This window comes from Myripristis murdjan, chromosome 13 (genome assembly GCF_902150065.1).
Source record: "Myripristis murdjan chromosome 13, fMyrMur1.1, whole genome shotgun sequence".
In the NCBI taxonomy this organism is placed as follows: domain Eukaryota; kingdom Metazoa; phylum Chordata; class Actinopteri; order Holocentriformes; family Holocentridae; genus Myripristis; species Myripristis murdjan.
The window spans coordinates 36,336,998-36,355,091 of NC_043992.1; the positions used below are offsets into that span (position 1 = coordinate 36,336,998).

Sequence of the window (18,094 nt, forward strand, 5' to 3'; positions counted from 1 at the left end):
CAGAGATAGTCCTCCATTTATGTGTTGCATTTACATTTTCTATGCATTAACCTGTGGTGATTAGGTTTAAGCCGCTGCACTGCTGCAGATTTCACTGCTCCCTCTTTCTGTTGGGTGAGTTAAATTTTTAATAATGTGTCATATTTTATTAACTTAGCCTAATTTTTATATGCAAAACCTGGTTCTGCAAAGTAACTGGCAACATAAGGTGCCAGCACAGTGTAATGGAATAAAAAAATACACTTGAAATCTAGTAGAACAAAAGTCTCATTAAACGGACATTAAATGGTTTGAGTAGGCCTCAAGTGGCTTTCTGTATTGTTGCTGTGGATATGCAAACTAAACGTGTAAAGCAATGTTTTTATAGGAAAATGAATGCTCCACAAGTCAAATGGCGAGAAACGGATTGAGAACGCTTTCTGCAAGCCTCATATTCACACTGAGGAGAGCTTTTCACATGCAAAAGTCTGGTTTCTCTACAAAACAGAGAAAAATCCCAATCCAATATTACACTGGTTTAAAAAAAAAAAAAAGTGAAAACCATGCTGACAGTTTATTTGAAATAACCAAAGGAACAATCTCTGATTAATTGTGTAATTTTGTCACAGATGCATTTGGACTGATGAAGGAAACTATATAATTATATAAACTAACAAGAACAACTAAACCAATGAGACTGATTTATTTCACTGCATGGTTTTGCTATTATGACATATCTGGTGACTAATGTAAAATCTCATTGGACAAAAATTTTGTCCAATTTGACCGGATCTTTCCCCACAATAACTGATTAATGCTGTACATATGAAGAATGGATCCATACCTAAACCTTATCTTTTTAATTAACAAAAAATAGACCTTAAAATGAAAAAATAAATAAATAAATAAATGAAAACTATCTTTGCGTAATAATTTATGTAATGTAATAATTAAGAAGAATAATTTGTTTATTTATTTATTCATTCATTCATTCATTCAATCATTCTTGTGCGTTTCATGCTTTATATGTTCCACTGAAGGGAAAAAAAAAAAAAAACCTGAGGGAAAATAAATTCTCGGGTTGACCTGTGGGGGGCGACCTCAGCTCATGTTCAGGTGGGCGTTGAGGCGCCTCTCCTCCTCTGGCCAGCCTCGCTGTTTTCCAGCGATGCTGCGGAGTGACACTCATTTGATGTTGGATGTGGATGAGCCCTCTTCCTCATCCTCCTCCTCTGCCTCGGCGCGCTCCTCAGGCGGATTACCTGGACATTCACGGTAAGGTGTTTCCATTTAACACCGCGAGCAGCGAGGCCACCCCCCACCCCCACCCCCTCGTCCTTCTGTCACTAACCCCAGATCGGTCTGTGATAATTGGCTGTATCGAAATGAATGCATCACTGCAGATGATCGCTCTGTTGTTGATGTTGTTTTTGCTGTTGTCGATATTTTCAGGTCACATTCATTTCACCAGCGCGCGCCTACGGTGAGGCTGTAGCTTATGGTGGAGCTGACAGGGGGAACCTGAATATAGGTGGGATTACCTCAATGTGTGTGTGTGCGCGTGTGCGTGCGCGCGCGTGGGGGGTCAGTCAGACTTTGAATCTCTCCATGCAACGCGCAACAAGGCCCGTTTCCTCTTTTAACTCTGCTGGGTCGGTCATGTGTGCGGATGGACTTTATATATTTAGCAGCTGAATAATGCGGAACAGTGAGTGGAATGAATCGGCCACCAGCAGCACGCAAGTGACTGGTTTCCTCTGTGCTGGACTGATGGATCACATTCCTCCAAAGGGCCTAATTTTCTGTTTCACCACATGGACTGTGACAGTGTGAATTAGCCTCCACAACTTCTGCTGCCTTCATCTGCACGGTGATTGATCAGTGCTCTGTAGGGCCATAATGCACAAGACAGTGGATAGTTACTAAGAGGAAGCGGTGTGTATGTGTGTGAGCCTGTCTGTGTGTTTTGTGATTAAAGCCATTAGTAATCACAGAGTGCACATGATTTTGAGGTGAGACGTATTAATAATGTGTCATGTGTGGAGCGCTGCCTCGTGAATGCAGCTGATTTTACAAAATCTGTGGCTCCTACGCCGGCCATAGCTTCACCTGTAGGCCCAAAATACACACACATATCTCAGTATCTCAAGTTTGCATATCACAACTGAGAGTCTTCTGCAAAAGCTTTGATAGATGAGACAAAGAAGGCGGGGCGACGGTGGCAGGAGAATGGGAGGCAAAGAGCTGTGCCTCCATTTTCATTCATCCTCAATATTTCATGAGGACTCCAGCTGAAGCAGAACACTGGAAATCCACGAGCAAATGACGGCCTTGATCTGTGCTTCGGCTCAGGAGTGGGCTCAGTAAACAGCGGGGTTTTTTTTTTTTATTTCACTCTGGAGGCGCTATGTGACAAGAGGCAGTGATCAAGGTCTTATCAAGTGTGTTGCATATAAGAAGGCAGGTGGCGAGGTTAGTTGTTGGATGGTGTAGCGGGAGGGGGGTTGGGGAAGGGGGAATAATGCTCAGGGAAGCGTGTTGGCTGGGCGAGCATAAATTTCCTCTCCCTCGTGCCATGATTGTGTCACACCAGGAGCACTATCTGTTGTGGCAGCAGCGGGGACACGATGACACAAAATGTGGTAAACAAAAAAAAAACAAAGAAGGAACTAGGAAGTGACAGGGCCGCTGCAGGACTGAGTCTATAGCGCGCTGACAGGCTGCATGTATGTATCTGTATGAAGCGTGTGGGTGGACGTGGCAAAATGGGATCTGTCTCGACACCAGCCTTGCCACATCAGTCACCCAGGCCACATGCGCCGTGGCTGCCTTATCTCCACAGCCAGCGAGCTTGAGGGTTAAATTCACACCATGCTCACAGGGAGTGCACTGTAGCACCTCTGCTCTGTCAGACTCAGCACTCCAGGGATGCGAGAGGGGCACGAGGTGGCATAAACCTAACAGGATAATCAAATCATCAGCACTCGCGTGTATTACACATTGTTATCATCGATTGCTGTTGTGGATGGTTTTGGTTCTTAGTTTTTGGTACAGAATAAAGCTGAAAGAGATTGGATGCACTTGTCCTTTCTTATCCTCTGGGAGGAAAAAAAAAAAAAGTCTTGAAGTCAAAAGAGCCAAACTTGTCACAGTATGTTAGGCAGGGAGAGCAAGACGCAGTTATGAGCCCTCCTAGCATTCTGTATAAGAGACCCAAGTGGTTGTATCAGCTGTCTGAGCAAATGAATGGTAATAAATCGTAATACGGGTTGTCAGGATACAACGAAAGACTCAAGACAGACAAGGCAACAAGTAGGAATAATGTCAATTTCAGTCTTTACTTGCAAAAACTCAAAAAAAAAAAAAAAAAAAAAAAAACTCAGCACATTCAGAGGTGGCCCAGGACGCTTTTGTCCACACTGCAAAAACTCAAAATCTTACCAAGATTATTTGTCTTATTTCAAGTCAAAAATGTCTTAGTTAAAATATCTCATTACACTTAAAATAAGACATGATCACCTCAGAAGTAACTTGTTTTTAGACAATTATCTCTTGTTTCAAGTGAAAATTTGCTTGAAACAAGTGAAACTTTGCTTGTTTCATTGGCAAAATTTGTTTCTTGTTTCTAGCTAATTTTCACTTATTTCAAGTGAATTTTCACTTTTTCCACTGGCAAATTTTGCCAATGAAACAAGCAAATTTTCACTTGTTTCAAGTGAATTTTCACTTGAAAATTGTCTAAAAACAATTTACTTCTGAGCTGATCATGTCTTATTTTAAGTGTAATGAGATATTTTGACTAGAAATAAGACAAATAATCTTGGTAAGATTTTGCGTTTTTGCAGTGCACATCACATGTGAATTGTAAACAGACGTGTGTCCCAGGACCGTCTACAACAATGACATCCCCAGTCTTAAGCTCTGGTCCAGGCCAACACCCCAACACCAGCCAGACTGTCACTTTTCCAACAGAAATATATCCTACCTCATTATTTTTGTTTGAGCTGAATTTGATTTGATTTGCAACGTAAGAATTTCATTGTGTGGTGTAACCATCTGTTTTACTCCAGTCACAAATGGGCAGGCAAGATGCATGGGGAGATGCATTTCTAATGCTAGGTGTGAATGGATGGGCTGTGACACATTTTAGTGCCAGGTGGGAACAGGGCCATGCGTGCAAAACAATTCCATGAGGAAGAGGAAGTCGGATAATCCTGCAACAGGCAAAGATCTTCAGGGAAGGTAACAGGCAAACGAAGAGGTCCAGCAGGCGAAAGGGCAAGAAACAAAAATTGGCGTGAGAAAGCGAGCAGACTGACAAGCAGATGATTGGCTGACGAGCAGCTCAGGTGGAGTGCAGGTGGATGCAGACAGATGAATGATGGGAAAACACACAGGACAGATGACAGGTGGGTATGACAGGAGGCTGAAGCAATGTGGCCTGCGCAGAGACGAACCGAGCGCAGGCAGGTGACGGGCAAAGAGAACTGAGGAAGAATTACAAACAGCAGAGAAAATAAAAACTTACAGAGAAGCAGCAGGACTCCTGCCTGATGGGCTTCTTTGTAGGTTCTTCCCAGAATAAATTCTTCCCAGAACAACTAAAATTAGGAAAACACCGTGCTTGCCTCACTTTACAGGGAACAAATGTAGCTTTAAGGCAAATTGCATGTAAGATAAAATAAGATTACCACGATTTATTTCCAAGATTACTATACAATCTACCATGTTTTTACTAAAACTATCATTTTAAGCCAGGAATCATGCGGTGACAGGCTGGGTTTGTGTAATTGATGTCAGCTTTCCTTCTTCCTCATGCATGTGATACATTTGCCTTTTCATTTCCTCGTCTCTCTTCCCAAGTGTGTCTCAGTTCCAGTTCCTCGGATCAGCAGCTTGCTCGTGCAGGACTGCCTGCTCCTCTGACAGAAGTATTTAAGTCTTATTCATGAACTTGTCATTGAGGCATATTGGAAGGCTCACAACAAGTGAGCCCCATCCATCACGGTGCTCCTTTGCTGATGAGCTTCGCGTTGCGGCCTCGCTGTGGTTTTTGCGCTGTATCGATTCGACGGCGGTAATCAATTTAAGGAGTGAAGGAGCACTCCTGGCTGCAGTGGAAGCAATCGAGACTGGAGATTGTACGTCCTCCTTTCGAGTACAACTTCATTCCTCCAATTTTTCATCTCATCTGCTGCTTCTCAGGTTTTGTTACTCGCTAGAATCCACGTCAGGACCGGATATTAAATCAGTGTTTTCATTTCAGATTGCATCATCTGTGAGAAGTGTTGTCTTCTCCTGGTTTTAAAGGCTGCATTACCATAACAGGATGCAGTTTTTTTTTTTTCTGAACTTGGAGTGTTATAGCCGTTTTATTATTTGCCTCCTCCTGTGTGATCATCATCTCCACATTACTAATGATTGTTTATGAAGAATCTCTGTTGCGTGAGTATCTTATGAAAGCAGTGATAGTCATCTCTACAGTACCTCCACAAAACCGATGTTGAGGTATGCAGTAAAAGGTATTGTGCTCTTTGAATGTGTGCATGTAAGTTGTTTGGTTGGCCAGAGGACAGCATGCAGCTCTGTGTGGTAGAATAGCAGTACATGCAGCCTGTGCTGTGCTGTGTGAGACCTGATATGGAGGCGGGAGAGAGGCAGGTGTAAGGCAGTCTGATTCACTGCTCTGTGTTCTGCAGTGCAGGTGCTGAGACAGCAGTAGTGTGTTAGCCTGATCCTTTGCTCTGCAAGTCTGGCACCGCTAGTTGCTTGGCATGCCCACAGTATCCTCTCGAAAGCATATTTTGCTCAAATTGAACCATGCACAAAACTTGAGGTCTTCTTTAGCCCTCCTTGCGTTCATGTTTCAGATACCTTCAGAAATTAAAAAATATATATCAGATAGAAGAACTAAACATTACGATACTGAAGTTGGTAGCAGCGTCTTCCTTCACTGCAAAAAGTCAAAATCTTACCAAGATTATTTGTCTCATTTCAAGTAAAAATGTCTTATTTCTAGTCAAAATATCTCATTACACTTAAAATAAGACATGATCACCTCAGAAATTACTTGTCTTTAGACAGATTTTTACTTGTGACACAAGTGAAAAAGTAAAAATTTGCTTGTTCCATTGGCAAAATTTGTTTCTTGTTTCAAGCTAATTTTCACTTGTTTCAAGTAAATTTTCACTTGAAACAAGTTGAGCTGATCACCGAGCTGATCATGTCTTATTTTAAGTGTAATGAGATATTTTGACTAGAAATAAGACAGTTTTTACTTGAAATAAGACAAATAATCTTGGTAAGATTTTGACTTTTTGCAGTGTTCACCTGCAGCAAACTGTAACACCAAACAAATGCTCAAAGTAAAGATGGTTTTGATGTGATGATGAGCAAAGGGAGCCACAGTGCATGCAACAGCATCATTTTTTTTGTCTTCTAAGATGGAAAATATGGTGCCATTTCCAACTGTGTGTGTCAAATCATTATTTCCCAGTCCTTCAGGAAGCAGTGGGATGGGTGATGAGGGGAAGAGGTGGAGCAGTAATCAGTCAGGCTGATCAGCTGATGACTTATCAAAGAACAAGGAGATGATCCTCCAGATTAGATTATCTCTGCTTTCACCACAATCACTTTACAATGGGGGCTCTGCTGTGCCCTTTCATTTTCAACCTGATCACACCCATCACACCGTCCTGAGGAGGAGTGGCTGGAGTTTTGTGAACTGTTGATGCTGACCTCAGACCTCAGAGAGGAAACCTTCGATCGGATGTTGTTGTTTCCTCTTTCTCCCTTTTTTTCTCAGCCGTGGCATTGATATGCAGCACATGGCCGTGCACCTCAAAAGGAGACGCTGAGACCTGCAGAGTGCTGAATAGTGCCTAGCTCTTTCTCAAGGGGAGTGTTTTGTCGGGGCTTATCTCCCTGCCGGACAATAACGCTCACACAAGTTGGACTGGATTTGGCACTGCAGCTAAACACACAAGAGAAAACATGAATGTTATCAAACTGTTCTCTATATTATTGTTACAGCTCAGGCTGCACAATACATTGATATTATAACTGTATAATCACATAAGACTAGATATTGTCTGGGGTTTTGGATATTGTAACATTAGAAGATGGCATTACAGTAAAGGGATACAGTTTTCTTAACTTGCTAGGCTGTTGTAGCTGTTCTATGATTTGCCTCTACCTGCTTGTTGATATTAGCCACAATACTAATGATTTTTTTCTAATTAAAAATGCCTCCTGTGTTAACATCTTATGAAAGTACCAGCAGACAGGTAAAAATGATGCTGCACCAGAATTCCCGATGCAATTGATAATACTCGATCACTGTTAACTATATCCTCTTAGGACCTGGCATACACATGCGTGGACATCACATTTTGGGTTATATTACTGTAGTAGTTAATTCTGCTTACCTGGGGCCGTCTGGCCGCGTATGTGGACCCTTACACTACCTAACACTACTTGTTTTATATTTTGTTACAAGCATATGATGCCTTACTGTAGCTGTGACTGTCCAAAGGGGGCAAAAATGTTGTTTCTTCATTTTGTTTTTTTGCACTGTGATATTCAAAACATGTTCAAAAATATGTTTGTATGTGTTATTAACGCAAGACGAAGCAGTCAGGACAAAAACTTCAATGTTCAGGCTGGAAATAAAGACTTTTGCACTCTATCACACAAAGGTGACTTTATTGTGTTTTAAGGAAACTGAGACCCAGTGTCCACATATTTGGACATCATTTTTCTCTAAACTACACCATGTAGAAAGACGATGCATAGTTTTTATACTTATCAGGGTCCAATAAGCCAAAATAGAATCATATGCATATCAAACAAGAGCTCGGGTCTTCAGAGGATATATATCCATATGTGAAATCATTAGCTTTTAAATAGAAATTCTGTGCGTACACAAAAAATGTGTATTATCAGAGACAAAACTGACACGCTGTCCGTAGCCACATCATAGTTTGCTGAATCAGTTCACAGCACATGAAATGTCTGGTAAAAGAACAAACTGTATTGTGAGTCGAAAATGACTGTGCAGACCCAAAAATGACTGTGCAGACCCAAAAATGACTGTGCAGACCCAAAAACCACCAGGGCAGTTGCAGTTACATGGTCTGAGGCCATATGATCTGTCACTCACTAATGATTCATCTCAGCCACTACTGTAAATAAAATCAAAGCTGGCTGTGAACGCTGCAGCTGTTCTTTCTTTGTCTTTTTTTCTTATATGTTAAAGTGTTGCTGGTATAGATTTACCTCTGTGCCTAGAAATATGAAAGCTTTCCATTAGCACCGGTGACTACTTCAAGGAAAACTCTCATTTTGTGCAGGAACAGCCGGTGCTCTGTGGTTGGAGGTGTAATTTAAGGCAGCTAACTTAACTAGGCTGCCAAAGCTGCATAATGGCCGAGCGGCTGTGGAGGAAACCTAATGTGCAGGTGCTTTTGTCAGACGGGAAGTGCGGCTCAGATCACATCGAGTGTCAAAGTGCTGGTGAAAGAGTCCACTTAGGAAACAGGTCAATTACTGAGAACCTCTACCATTATGTGCTTTTAGAGGGGAACAACAGAAATTCAGCACCACAGGTTCCTTTATGGCACCTACAGACTGTGAGATTTCAGCAATCTTGTAAGTTTATTGCGAGTCACAGTGTGCGACATGGATCTAATAAAGTTTGATGCTTATAGACTGTATGGAATCCCAAACAAGTCATTTTGCACTTTTTACCTCCATAATTCGTTTTAGCGCTGGTGTCGTGTTGATCAGTGTGTCATTTTATGCTGCATTGCTGTTGATTGGTTCGTTGATGTAGGTCGTGGCAGCAGTCACATTGTGAGATGGTTACCCTAAATTTCTGACACTGTCAGAATTGAATCTCTTTGGTTGCAAGACTGTGACAACCTCTCTCCTGTACGATGAGAGATCTCCATTTTTGAGACATGACCAAAGATATTGTCACGTTTCTTCCATGTTGGTGATCTTTTGTCTGGGACGGCCCAAAGTCACAAGGTGTGTACCTGTAGAGACCCTCTGTGCCACTAACCAGAACCAGTCAACACTCCTGCTATGGATCCTTAAGGGTCATTTCAGCACGTATTATGAGCTCCTCTTTTCATTTGATCAGCCAAACTTTGGTGCGATGTGCATCTTTAAAAATATATATGTGTTAATATATTTGTCCTAAAAGTGAAGCTAAAATTTGTTTTAGCAAGAAATAGTATGTCAAAAAATTGTCTAAAATTTGTTTTGGCAGGCTAAAACCTTTGAGGTTCAGCTGTGCCGGAGGTCCCCGACACATTAACCTGCACTATGAAATCCTAAGAGTCAAATACCTCCATAAACCTCTATAAATTATAAACATAAGTAGACTGAATATTAAAGTAGGCTAAGTCAGCAGAACTCCAAAAGAGCACTGGAAGATTTTACCTAAGACTTTTGATTCTGATACCAAAAGCTCTGAATAACGTGTGAGAAATAAAGCAGACTTTAGTGGTGGCAAAAATAAGAATTTATGTTAGTTATTTCATCCAGGCACCCCAGGCAACTAATTCTCCAAGCCTGTACTTTTCAGTGAAGGTAATTGGTGGAATTAGTGCTCAGTACCGCTTGATATTTAAAGTTCTCTTCTCATTATCGGCATTGAAAAAATGGTATCCCTGCATCTCTGTCTTTGATGCATATCTGCAGGAACATGCACTTCAACAATCAAAGTAAATGTGAATGTGAAGGAGAAACAGGCCAAAACCCCAACCAATCCACTGTTCGACATTTGAAGACTTCAGGATGAAATCAAAATAATAATTCCATGGAAATGTAAGAACTGCACTAAATTGCCTGCCGACATCGCAGAGGCTAATGGTCTTTTGTCTTCTGTGGTCCTCCGGTGACTGTCCTCTTTATGGCGTCCTCCTTGTTAGTCCTTCCTGTTAGGAACAGCCTGCTGTCTGTCACTGAGGAAAAGGATTTGGGGAAAAATAACTAACTGCTGGTGAGATTTGCCCCAGTTTTGAGATTTTGTTTGCACGCCATGTTGTCATATATTCAAGTATGGCATTTGAAACTGGATCGGACAGAAGTGTATTTTATCGTGCAGATGTGCAAACGTGTAAAAATTGTACCCAGAGACCTGATTTTAGGAAGGGACCATCATTTTGAAGGGCCAGCAACTTGATGTGAAATTTACCTCTGATTATCAAGATGCCATTGAATTTTTCCCCCCAATAGATTCTTTTTTGTCATCAAATTCAAAAGTGTAAAAAAAAAAAAAGGCTGATTTTATGATATAGTTGGGCACAGCACGCAGAGCAGAGGAGATGTCGAGTGTGTGTTTTTCCAGCCTAAGGTGTGGCCTCTTAATCTCTAGCATCTCTGAAGAGCGCTTTGCACGGGGTCGCTTATAAATCCTGTCAACACAGCTCGTCTGAGACATGCCACAGAATAAAGAGAGCCACTTCTATGCATAAATCATGATAAGGTCCTGAATGTGCTCAAACAATTTTGATAGCAACGTGAAGCCAACATGGACTGAATTTGGTTCAGCCGTTTACTGTGTGTCGCCTTGTTTTGTTAGTCGTCTTTTCTATTTTGCTGTATGCAGTGTGTTTCTTTCATAACTACTGAAAACGGCTTGATGGTACCATTGTGCATGCATGCGTGTGTGTGTGTGTGTGTGTGTGTGTGTGTGTGTGCATGTACAGTGGTGGAAAAAAGTTTTCGGACACCCCATGCATTTGTGAAATATTGCATTAACAAATCACTCTTAGGTCTTCAAGTGCAATTTCTGTTAGTACAGTCACAGCCAAAATACTAAACAAATCCTAAAAAAGCCATTAAAAACTTCAAATTGATTGGTTCCATAAAAACACCTAAGAAATTTTGAGTATTGGGTCATTTTGGTACCAGTGATGAAGGTCGTTCTTTTTATTAAAAGACACAATTTTTGTTGCCAAGCTTCGTGTCTATATAAAGCAGCACATCTGAAAGTTCTTCAGACACAAAAATGGCTAAAACAAGGAACCTAACGCAGGAAACACGCCTGAAGATAAAGATTCAACTGTCAAGAATTTACTTTTGTTAGTTTTTCTTGTAAACAATAAACAAAAAAAATATAATTTGTATTTGTATGTATCTGTCTAATGCAGCCACACCTTTTGAAACACAAAAAAGATTTTTCCACAAATATTTCATGAGAATATTTGAGATTGTGAGATTGTGTAAAATTTTAAGGGTATCCGAAAAAAAATTTTTTCCACCACTGTATGTGTGCTTACATGAAGTTAAAAAAATCTTCAAGAAAATAAGGCCCATCAGTGGCGTCGCCTGGCCTGGGCATCCGGGGCTCTAGCCCCGAATGTTTTTTCTTTAGCCCCGGATAATTTTTCCTCCTCTCTGCGGTTTACTACGGAGTAGGAATATAATATCACCGTGCGCTATTCAAGCGGCATTCGCGACAGGTGCGTTTTTGCGCAGACGTATGCCTAACGTCGGATGTAACAATAACAACATTAATAAAGTTATACTGTTTATTTACCATACATCGGCGCTGTCACACTGTGTCCGCTTTGGGTGGAGATAAAAGGCAGGTGGATCAGGAGGCAGCAGGGAGAGGTAGGCTATTGCTCCAGGGAGGCCACCGGACACAGTGGGTTACCCGGCTGCTCAAATATGAATCCGCGCAGGCTGTCTATGTTTTTCCGGCAGCATCTTTGTGATTTTTTGTGCATTCGTTGAAAGACAGGGTGACATATTTTAGGCCATTGTCGTTGTGGCGAATGCTGAAGGAGTCGGTCTTTAATTTGCGGTTGCCCTCGTTCGCCCTGCGTCCCAAATGAAGCTGCACGTCAAACCGGACTTTACAGACAAGCCCTCAAGGTGTGTCTGAGCTTGGTGCCTGAAAGTGCTTCATCTTCTGGCAGTCTGCCTCGGTTATGGCTTGGTGGTGGTGGGAAGATTTGTCACGTCCTTCTCGGCGGAGTTTCTTTATCAAACCGGCGAAAACATTGTTGCTGGTGGTGAATTCAGCATCCTTTAACAGACACCAACCACTGATCCAGGCTCAGGCCACTCAGCAAATCAAAATTCACCACAAAGTCTGACATTTTGTTTACAAAGTCTTGAAACAAATGTAACCTAACGAGGAAGTTGAGCGCACAGTAGTTGGTTGCTAGGCAACGCCATGTCCGTTTACACTGGCGCAGGGATATTTTGTGCTGCGGTCTGCCAGTGGGTTACACTGATTTTACAACAGCATGGAACGCGGCTCAGCCAATCACATGGGAAGCACCCATTTTATAATGCTTAATTATTGCATTTAAGCAGATCATTACAGCTAGCGCATAAGATTGAGAGAGAGAGAGAGAGAGAGAGAGCACAGAAGATGGAGAGGAGGAGATGGAGAGTGAGATTGAGAGAGAGCAGAAGTTTGGAGAGACATTTGTATATTGTTCATTGTTAATTCTGAAAATAAATGGGTGTTTTTAAAGTACATGTTGCAGTTTTTTTGCAAGTAAAAAAAAGGTGCCAAAATGCATGAGAGAGCATAAAAATAGAGCTTGTTTATCAATTTTTTTCCGGGGGAGAATACCCCCGGACCCCCCTACAAGGCAGTGGGATCAGCCCCCAATGTCCTGAGGTCCAAGAAACGCCCATGAGGCCCATACAGAAAGCCTAACAATACACTGAAGCAGATTATATGCTTATGCTTTGTATCTTAGGACAAAAGTCAGTTAAAAAGTCAAGAAACTACAAAAACTGATGCAGGAACTAGTGATACAGTAATCTTCACCAATTATGAGGCTAGTCAGGAAACACAAAACTGGCTGAGCAGTAAACATTTTATTATTATTATTATTTTTTATAAGCCTACAGTCTCTCTGAAATATGCTGGATCAATAGCTGGCCATTACATTGTTAGGTTCCTCACAGTATAAGCTGTGTAATGTCGATGCTGTTGCTGGGTGATGAAATGCTTGTATTATCGACATCTGTAAATCCCCCCAAGCTGTAAGTCGGCTGACTTGCCTCTTAAATATTCATCAGAAAATTTAAAGGCAACATTATTTTGATTTATATACTCCTACACCTGTTAAATCCTTTGTGCTCGTATTTTGCAGTCTGACAAGTCTTTGATTTTGTTTGTCTTTCTTTCGACAGGATAGAGACCCCAGATGCCATGAAGATAAAGCCGTCCTCCTAATGAGAGATCACATTCAAGCCCCTGATGATCAGAACACAGGAGAGATATGTGAAAAATAATTCCAGGCTCATGCAGTGCCACGAAGACCCTGCGTGGGTAGACAGACTTTTGTAATTGATGCAATGGATGAGTGATTTTTGAAGTGCTCTTGAGGGCCGGTGCGAACCCACAGCTGTTTGTAAAATGAGCGAGCGAGGAGAGCCCTTCGGCCAAGGGGAGCTGAGGAATAATAACCCGCAGGATGATGTGCTGCCTGATGGCGATGCCAACGCCAACGAGATCCGGACGCAGGACGGAGGAGGGACAGGTGATACCAGAACTCCGGTGTCGCTGTCCAGACTGACGGCTGAAATGTCAGAGCAGGACAAGGTCATCATCTGGGGCACAGACTCCCAGTGCGACGACCCGGAGCTGGCCGAGTTCGAGATGCTGGAGTGTCAGGAGCTGGACGCGTACCTGGTGGAGGAGGGAGAGGACTTTGTCGGGCTTGGAGATCGCAAAGAGCTTTTCAGTCAACCCTCATCCTGCAGCAGAGCCACAGTGGAACCACTGGTGGCTGCGAGTAAGAGCAAAGAACAGAGGAAGCCTGTGCAACGTGGTGCCAGTGAGCAGGAAGTCAATGCCTCTCATGTATCTGAGAGCAGAGGAGTGGCGGCTGGAACCGAGTTCAGCTCTGAAACCGACGTGTTTGTGTCCTGTCTGTCCACCATGTCAAGTCTCGGGGGAAGCTTGGCCAGCGCTCTGGACACTGCAGGCAGGACACAGACCACAGACTCCTGGCACGTCCCCTCAGGTCCTTACAGGACCATCTCAGAAGACCTCACTCTGGCCTCTCAGTCCTGCAACACCATCTCCGACAGAGGCAAGGCCTCTCACCAAGCTGAGCGCCATTCCATCTCCTCTGGAATAAGCACAATACACAGGAAAGATGTGGATGTGAATTTGAATTCAGCCGTTCTTTCCGAGGCTATTGAAGCACAAGTGAGTAATGGAGTTGTTCCATGTGAGGACCACCTTGAAGAGCACATGAAAAACATTAACCAGATATATAAACTAGGGAATACTGTTTCATTAGAGGTAGACGGGCATCATCATAGAGGAGGCAGCACTGAAAAGGCCACTCAGCAGCAGGCCTTACACACTGCAGCAAAGTCACATGAGGAAACCAGCACCAAGATGGATAAAAGCACCCAAGCTGATGAGGCCCCTGACCAGAACTGCAATCCACCCAAAACAGGCACGAAGGGAACTCAGTCATCAATTGAATCGAAAGCCATAAAGAAACAAAGTTCATTTGATAAAACATTAAATAAACAAAATTCTTTTGATAAGACTCTAAAAAAACAGCCTTCATTTGAAAGTACTTTAAAGAAGCAGCTCTCTTTTGATAACACGTTAAAGAAACAGGGTTCCCTTGAGAACGCCCTCAGTTCCAGTTCCTCGAGCCTGGAGAGGAGGAAGCCCTGGGGAAGTCCTAGTCGACCAGCAACTCCCACATCCCCCAAAACCACCTGTTCCCCCAAAAGAAGACCCCCTGGCTCTCCAGCGAAGGTCCAGGGCATCAGAGCGCTGAGCTTGGAGCGCAGTGACTCCCCTCAGAGAGGCAGCACCCCTGCCAAACAGCCAGGTAGAGTGTGTGTGAGCAGTGGCATCCCCAAGCCTGTCAGCCCTCAACAGAAGGAGCCTGATACCCGGAGGTCGTCTCCTCCGCAGAAGCCAAAAAATGTCCGCCCAAAAATCATTACCTATGTTCGGAAGAATCCTCAGGCCAAGCCGCAAATGACGGATGCCCCACATGAGGCCTCCACACTCCCACTAAGAGTATCCTCTTACCCGAGCCCTCCGACTCATAAAGTCGGGCCTCAACACAAAGGCACGTCGGTACTATGCTCCTCCAACCTGCTGTTTGACAAATATCGTCAAGAGATGCACAAGACAAGCTACTATCCTCCAGGCATGAAGGCGCCAAGCAGCTCCGTCCCCCAGAAGCTGAGTGGGAAGTCAGAAAGCTTTCATGGAGAGCTGCCTGACAAATACCTACAGGAGGTGAGACATGTGCCACTGTTTTAAAGCTGAAATCCATAATGTTTCTTGATTGATATTTTGTTATGATATCCATCTGTATGTTTGAACAATTGGCATGTTGGGAGAATCTTTCCAGGATTGTCAGATCGCACCTGTCCCAGTTGACAGTACCAGTGAATAGGGGTGTAAATCACACGTTTTCATCAAAATATGATATTATATCAATTCTTTGTACAACAATATCATATTTGCAGATATTACAAATTCTATGAAGATTCAATTTCGATTTGATTTGATTCAGGGGCCTGCGATCGATATCAGACGATATCATATTCTGATTAACACATTTAGTATTGTACATTACATCAACTCACAAAACTACTGTGGTGACAAGTTTATTCAGTTCTGCCAGAAATGTAAAATATTTTCAAGAAAAAAGAAAAAAGAGTTGCTGTTCACAGTAAAGCGTCACAGTCTCAACACTTTCACAAAGTCCTGTATATAATCATCCACAGTCTCATAGCTTTCTATGCCTTACCTGAGTTTCTTATCTGCAGTGGCACTGCTTGCATGTAACACATATTTTGTAAGTATTTCCACACAGCTGATTTATTTCTGAGAAGGGAGCGAATATCCTCTTCATCTTTATCTTCAATGCCATTATTAGCACGACGCTAGCTCGCAGCTACTACCACAGTCTCAGGTGCGCTTAGGTGCAAACAGTGACGTAAGTGCACCATGAGAATTTCAAAATAAAGGTGGCATCGATGGGCTCACTTTGCATCGATCCCATTGCATCATTGAAGATTCAATCGATGGATCGTTCCAGATCGATGGATCGTGACACACCTACCAGTAAAATCTGTTCGAAACAGAGCCATTAAACTGTAAACCTGAGTGAAATACACAGAAACTCTAAGATAATGTGAACTGACACACTTCTTCAAATGGCAAATTCAAGTTTGCATTACCTGGTTCTTCAATGACATTTTCACTCTGTTAGACATGAAATGCTCGCCCCTCTTTCCTGTAGTCCGTTGCCAGGGAGCGGCAATGTGCCGAAAATTCTGGATATATATGAATTAACATTGTGTTTTGCAATTACAATATGTATTACTGAATTCCTGTGTCATTTGTGGTTGAAGCTGCACCGGGCAACTTTGCATGTTGGTGGTTGTAAATGGTAGTAAGAGGTAACTACAATATCCAGAATTCATATGACGTCATTAAACTGCACACAGCTCTCTCACTCGTACCTGCCACACTGATCTGTGATCACTTCATAATATTCAAATGGATGCCAAAAAAAGAGGCAAAAGATGCGTCAGTGAGTCCAGGTTTCTCTGCACACAGCACTTGCTCACTGCTGTGTTGGGCTGAGTTTAGTATTCAGTATCATTTCGTTTATCATTTCCTGTGGGCAGAGAATTTCCCCATATCAGACGCCTGAAATTTATTTGGGCAAATGAAACAAACCTACTGGTCTCAGTAAGGGGAGGTGGGATATCTTTCACTGCTGCACCTTTGTCCTTTAGAGTGATAAAGCAGGTCAAGTTTTGCATAACACCTTGCCTAGTGTAACTTCAAATCACAGTGTTTTCAGTCATTGAGGTCATGCTGCATCTACAAGAAGTCAGTCAAATGGACTTTCTGTGTAATCATGAGGACATTATACCATCATTCAAGAAGCTTCAGTTCAGGGACTGAGGAAGCTTCTTGACTGAGTAGCAAAACATCTTCAAGATTACACAGGATGTCCAGTTTCCTTTGACTTATTACTTGTAGTATAGCTCTAAATCAAGAAACGTGTACATCCTTATCACCTGTTCACATCCTGACCCTGTTTGGACAATGTGCCTCCATAGCAAGCTCCCCAAGAAGCAGGAGGTGTCTACCGCTCCCCCAGAGCCCTGAGGCCTCAGCTGGGCTTAGGGGCGGTCACCAGGCAGCCTGCAGCCAAGACTAGAGCTCAGCAAACAGGTCAAAGGTCGGCCGCGACCCTGAACCAGTCCGCACAGGCAACCGGAGCGCCCACCCACAGCAGCCAGGACCCAGCAGGTGAGATGGCTGTCTTTCTGACTGAACAGGTTCAAAGTGAATCTCTAACTCATAGTATCAAAGGCTGTGTCACATGTTGCTTCGAGTGTAATGTGCCTCTTTTGCTGTCAGTGATCGCAGTAAGGGGGAAAAAATGTGTTGAGGTTATCTAATGTTATATAGCTGCTCCATTCCACATGTCGTCGTATACTTTGGGAAATGAGAGATTCAAGATTCAAGATTCAAGATTTATTCGTCACATGCGTGAATGTACAGGTACAGCAGCAGTGAAATGTAATTGCAACAACTCCAGCACTGTGCAAGTAAAAAATAAAAATAATAATAATAATAACGATAATAATAATAAAAAATAAAATAAAATAAAATAAAATAAAATAAAATAAAATAAAATAAAATAAAATAAAAATAAAGATAAAATAGAAAGAATATATGACATTCCTATATACAATGAACAACCTGTATACAATATACAACAATATACAAAAAGTACAAATAAGTAGAGGGTAAGTACATATGAGTAGAAGCTTATTCTACATATTGCACGTGTGGATGCTTATATGTCGTTAACAAGCAGGTGTTTTCTGATTGAGTCATCAATCCATTACACACTTGAAAATGAACTTATATGGGCTTCCTCATTTCCCTTCCATACTTTCCCATTCTGTGCGCATCACATCCTCCAGAGATCAAACTGCAGGGTGAGAATCCCCCCGTGAGCTGCTGAATGATTTACTCAAATTATTTTCAGTCATGCTTATGGATGAGGCTTTTGGCACCTACATGCTTTGAAGTGCAAAGTACCTGACAGCAGCGTAA

The 18,094-nt window shown here is 42.4% G+C and overlaps 1 protein-coding gene across 1 annotated transcript in view; it reads left to right on the top strand.

Annotated features, from left to right (window-relative positions):
* The first annotated feature begins 13,378 nt into the window (after positions 1 to 13,378).
* Positions 13,379 to 18,094, top strand: part of mtus2b (microtubule associated tumor suppressor candidate 2b) — a 37,118-nt gene continuing 32,402 nt past the window's right edge. Inside the window, exons 1-3 of the mRNA XM_030066427.1 lie at positions 13,379 to 14,176; positions 14,597 to 15,241; positions 17,086 to 17,278. Of these exons, the coding sequence (XP_029922287.1) occupies positions 13,379 to 14,176; positions 14,597 to 15,241; positions 17,086 to 17,278 (1,636 nt within the window). The remainder of the gene's footprint in view (positions 14,177 to 14,596; positions 15,242 to 17,085; positions 17,279 to 18,094) is intronic.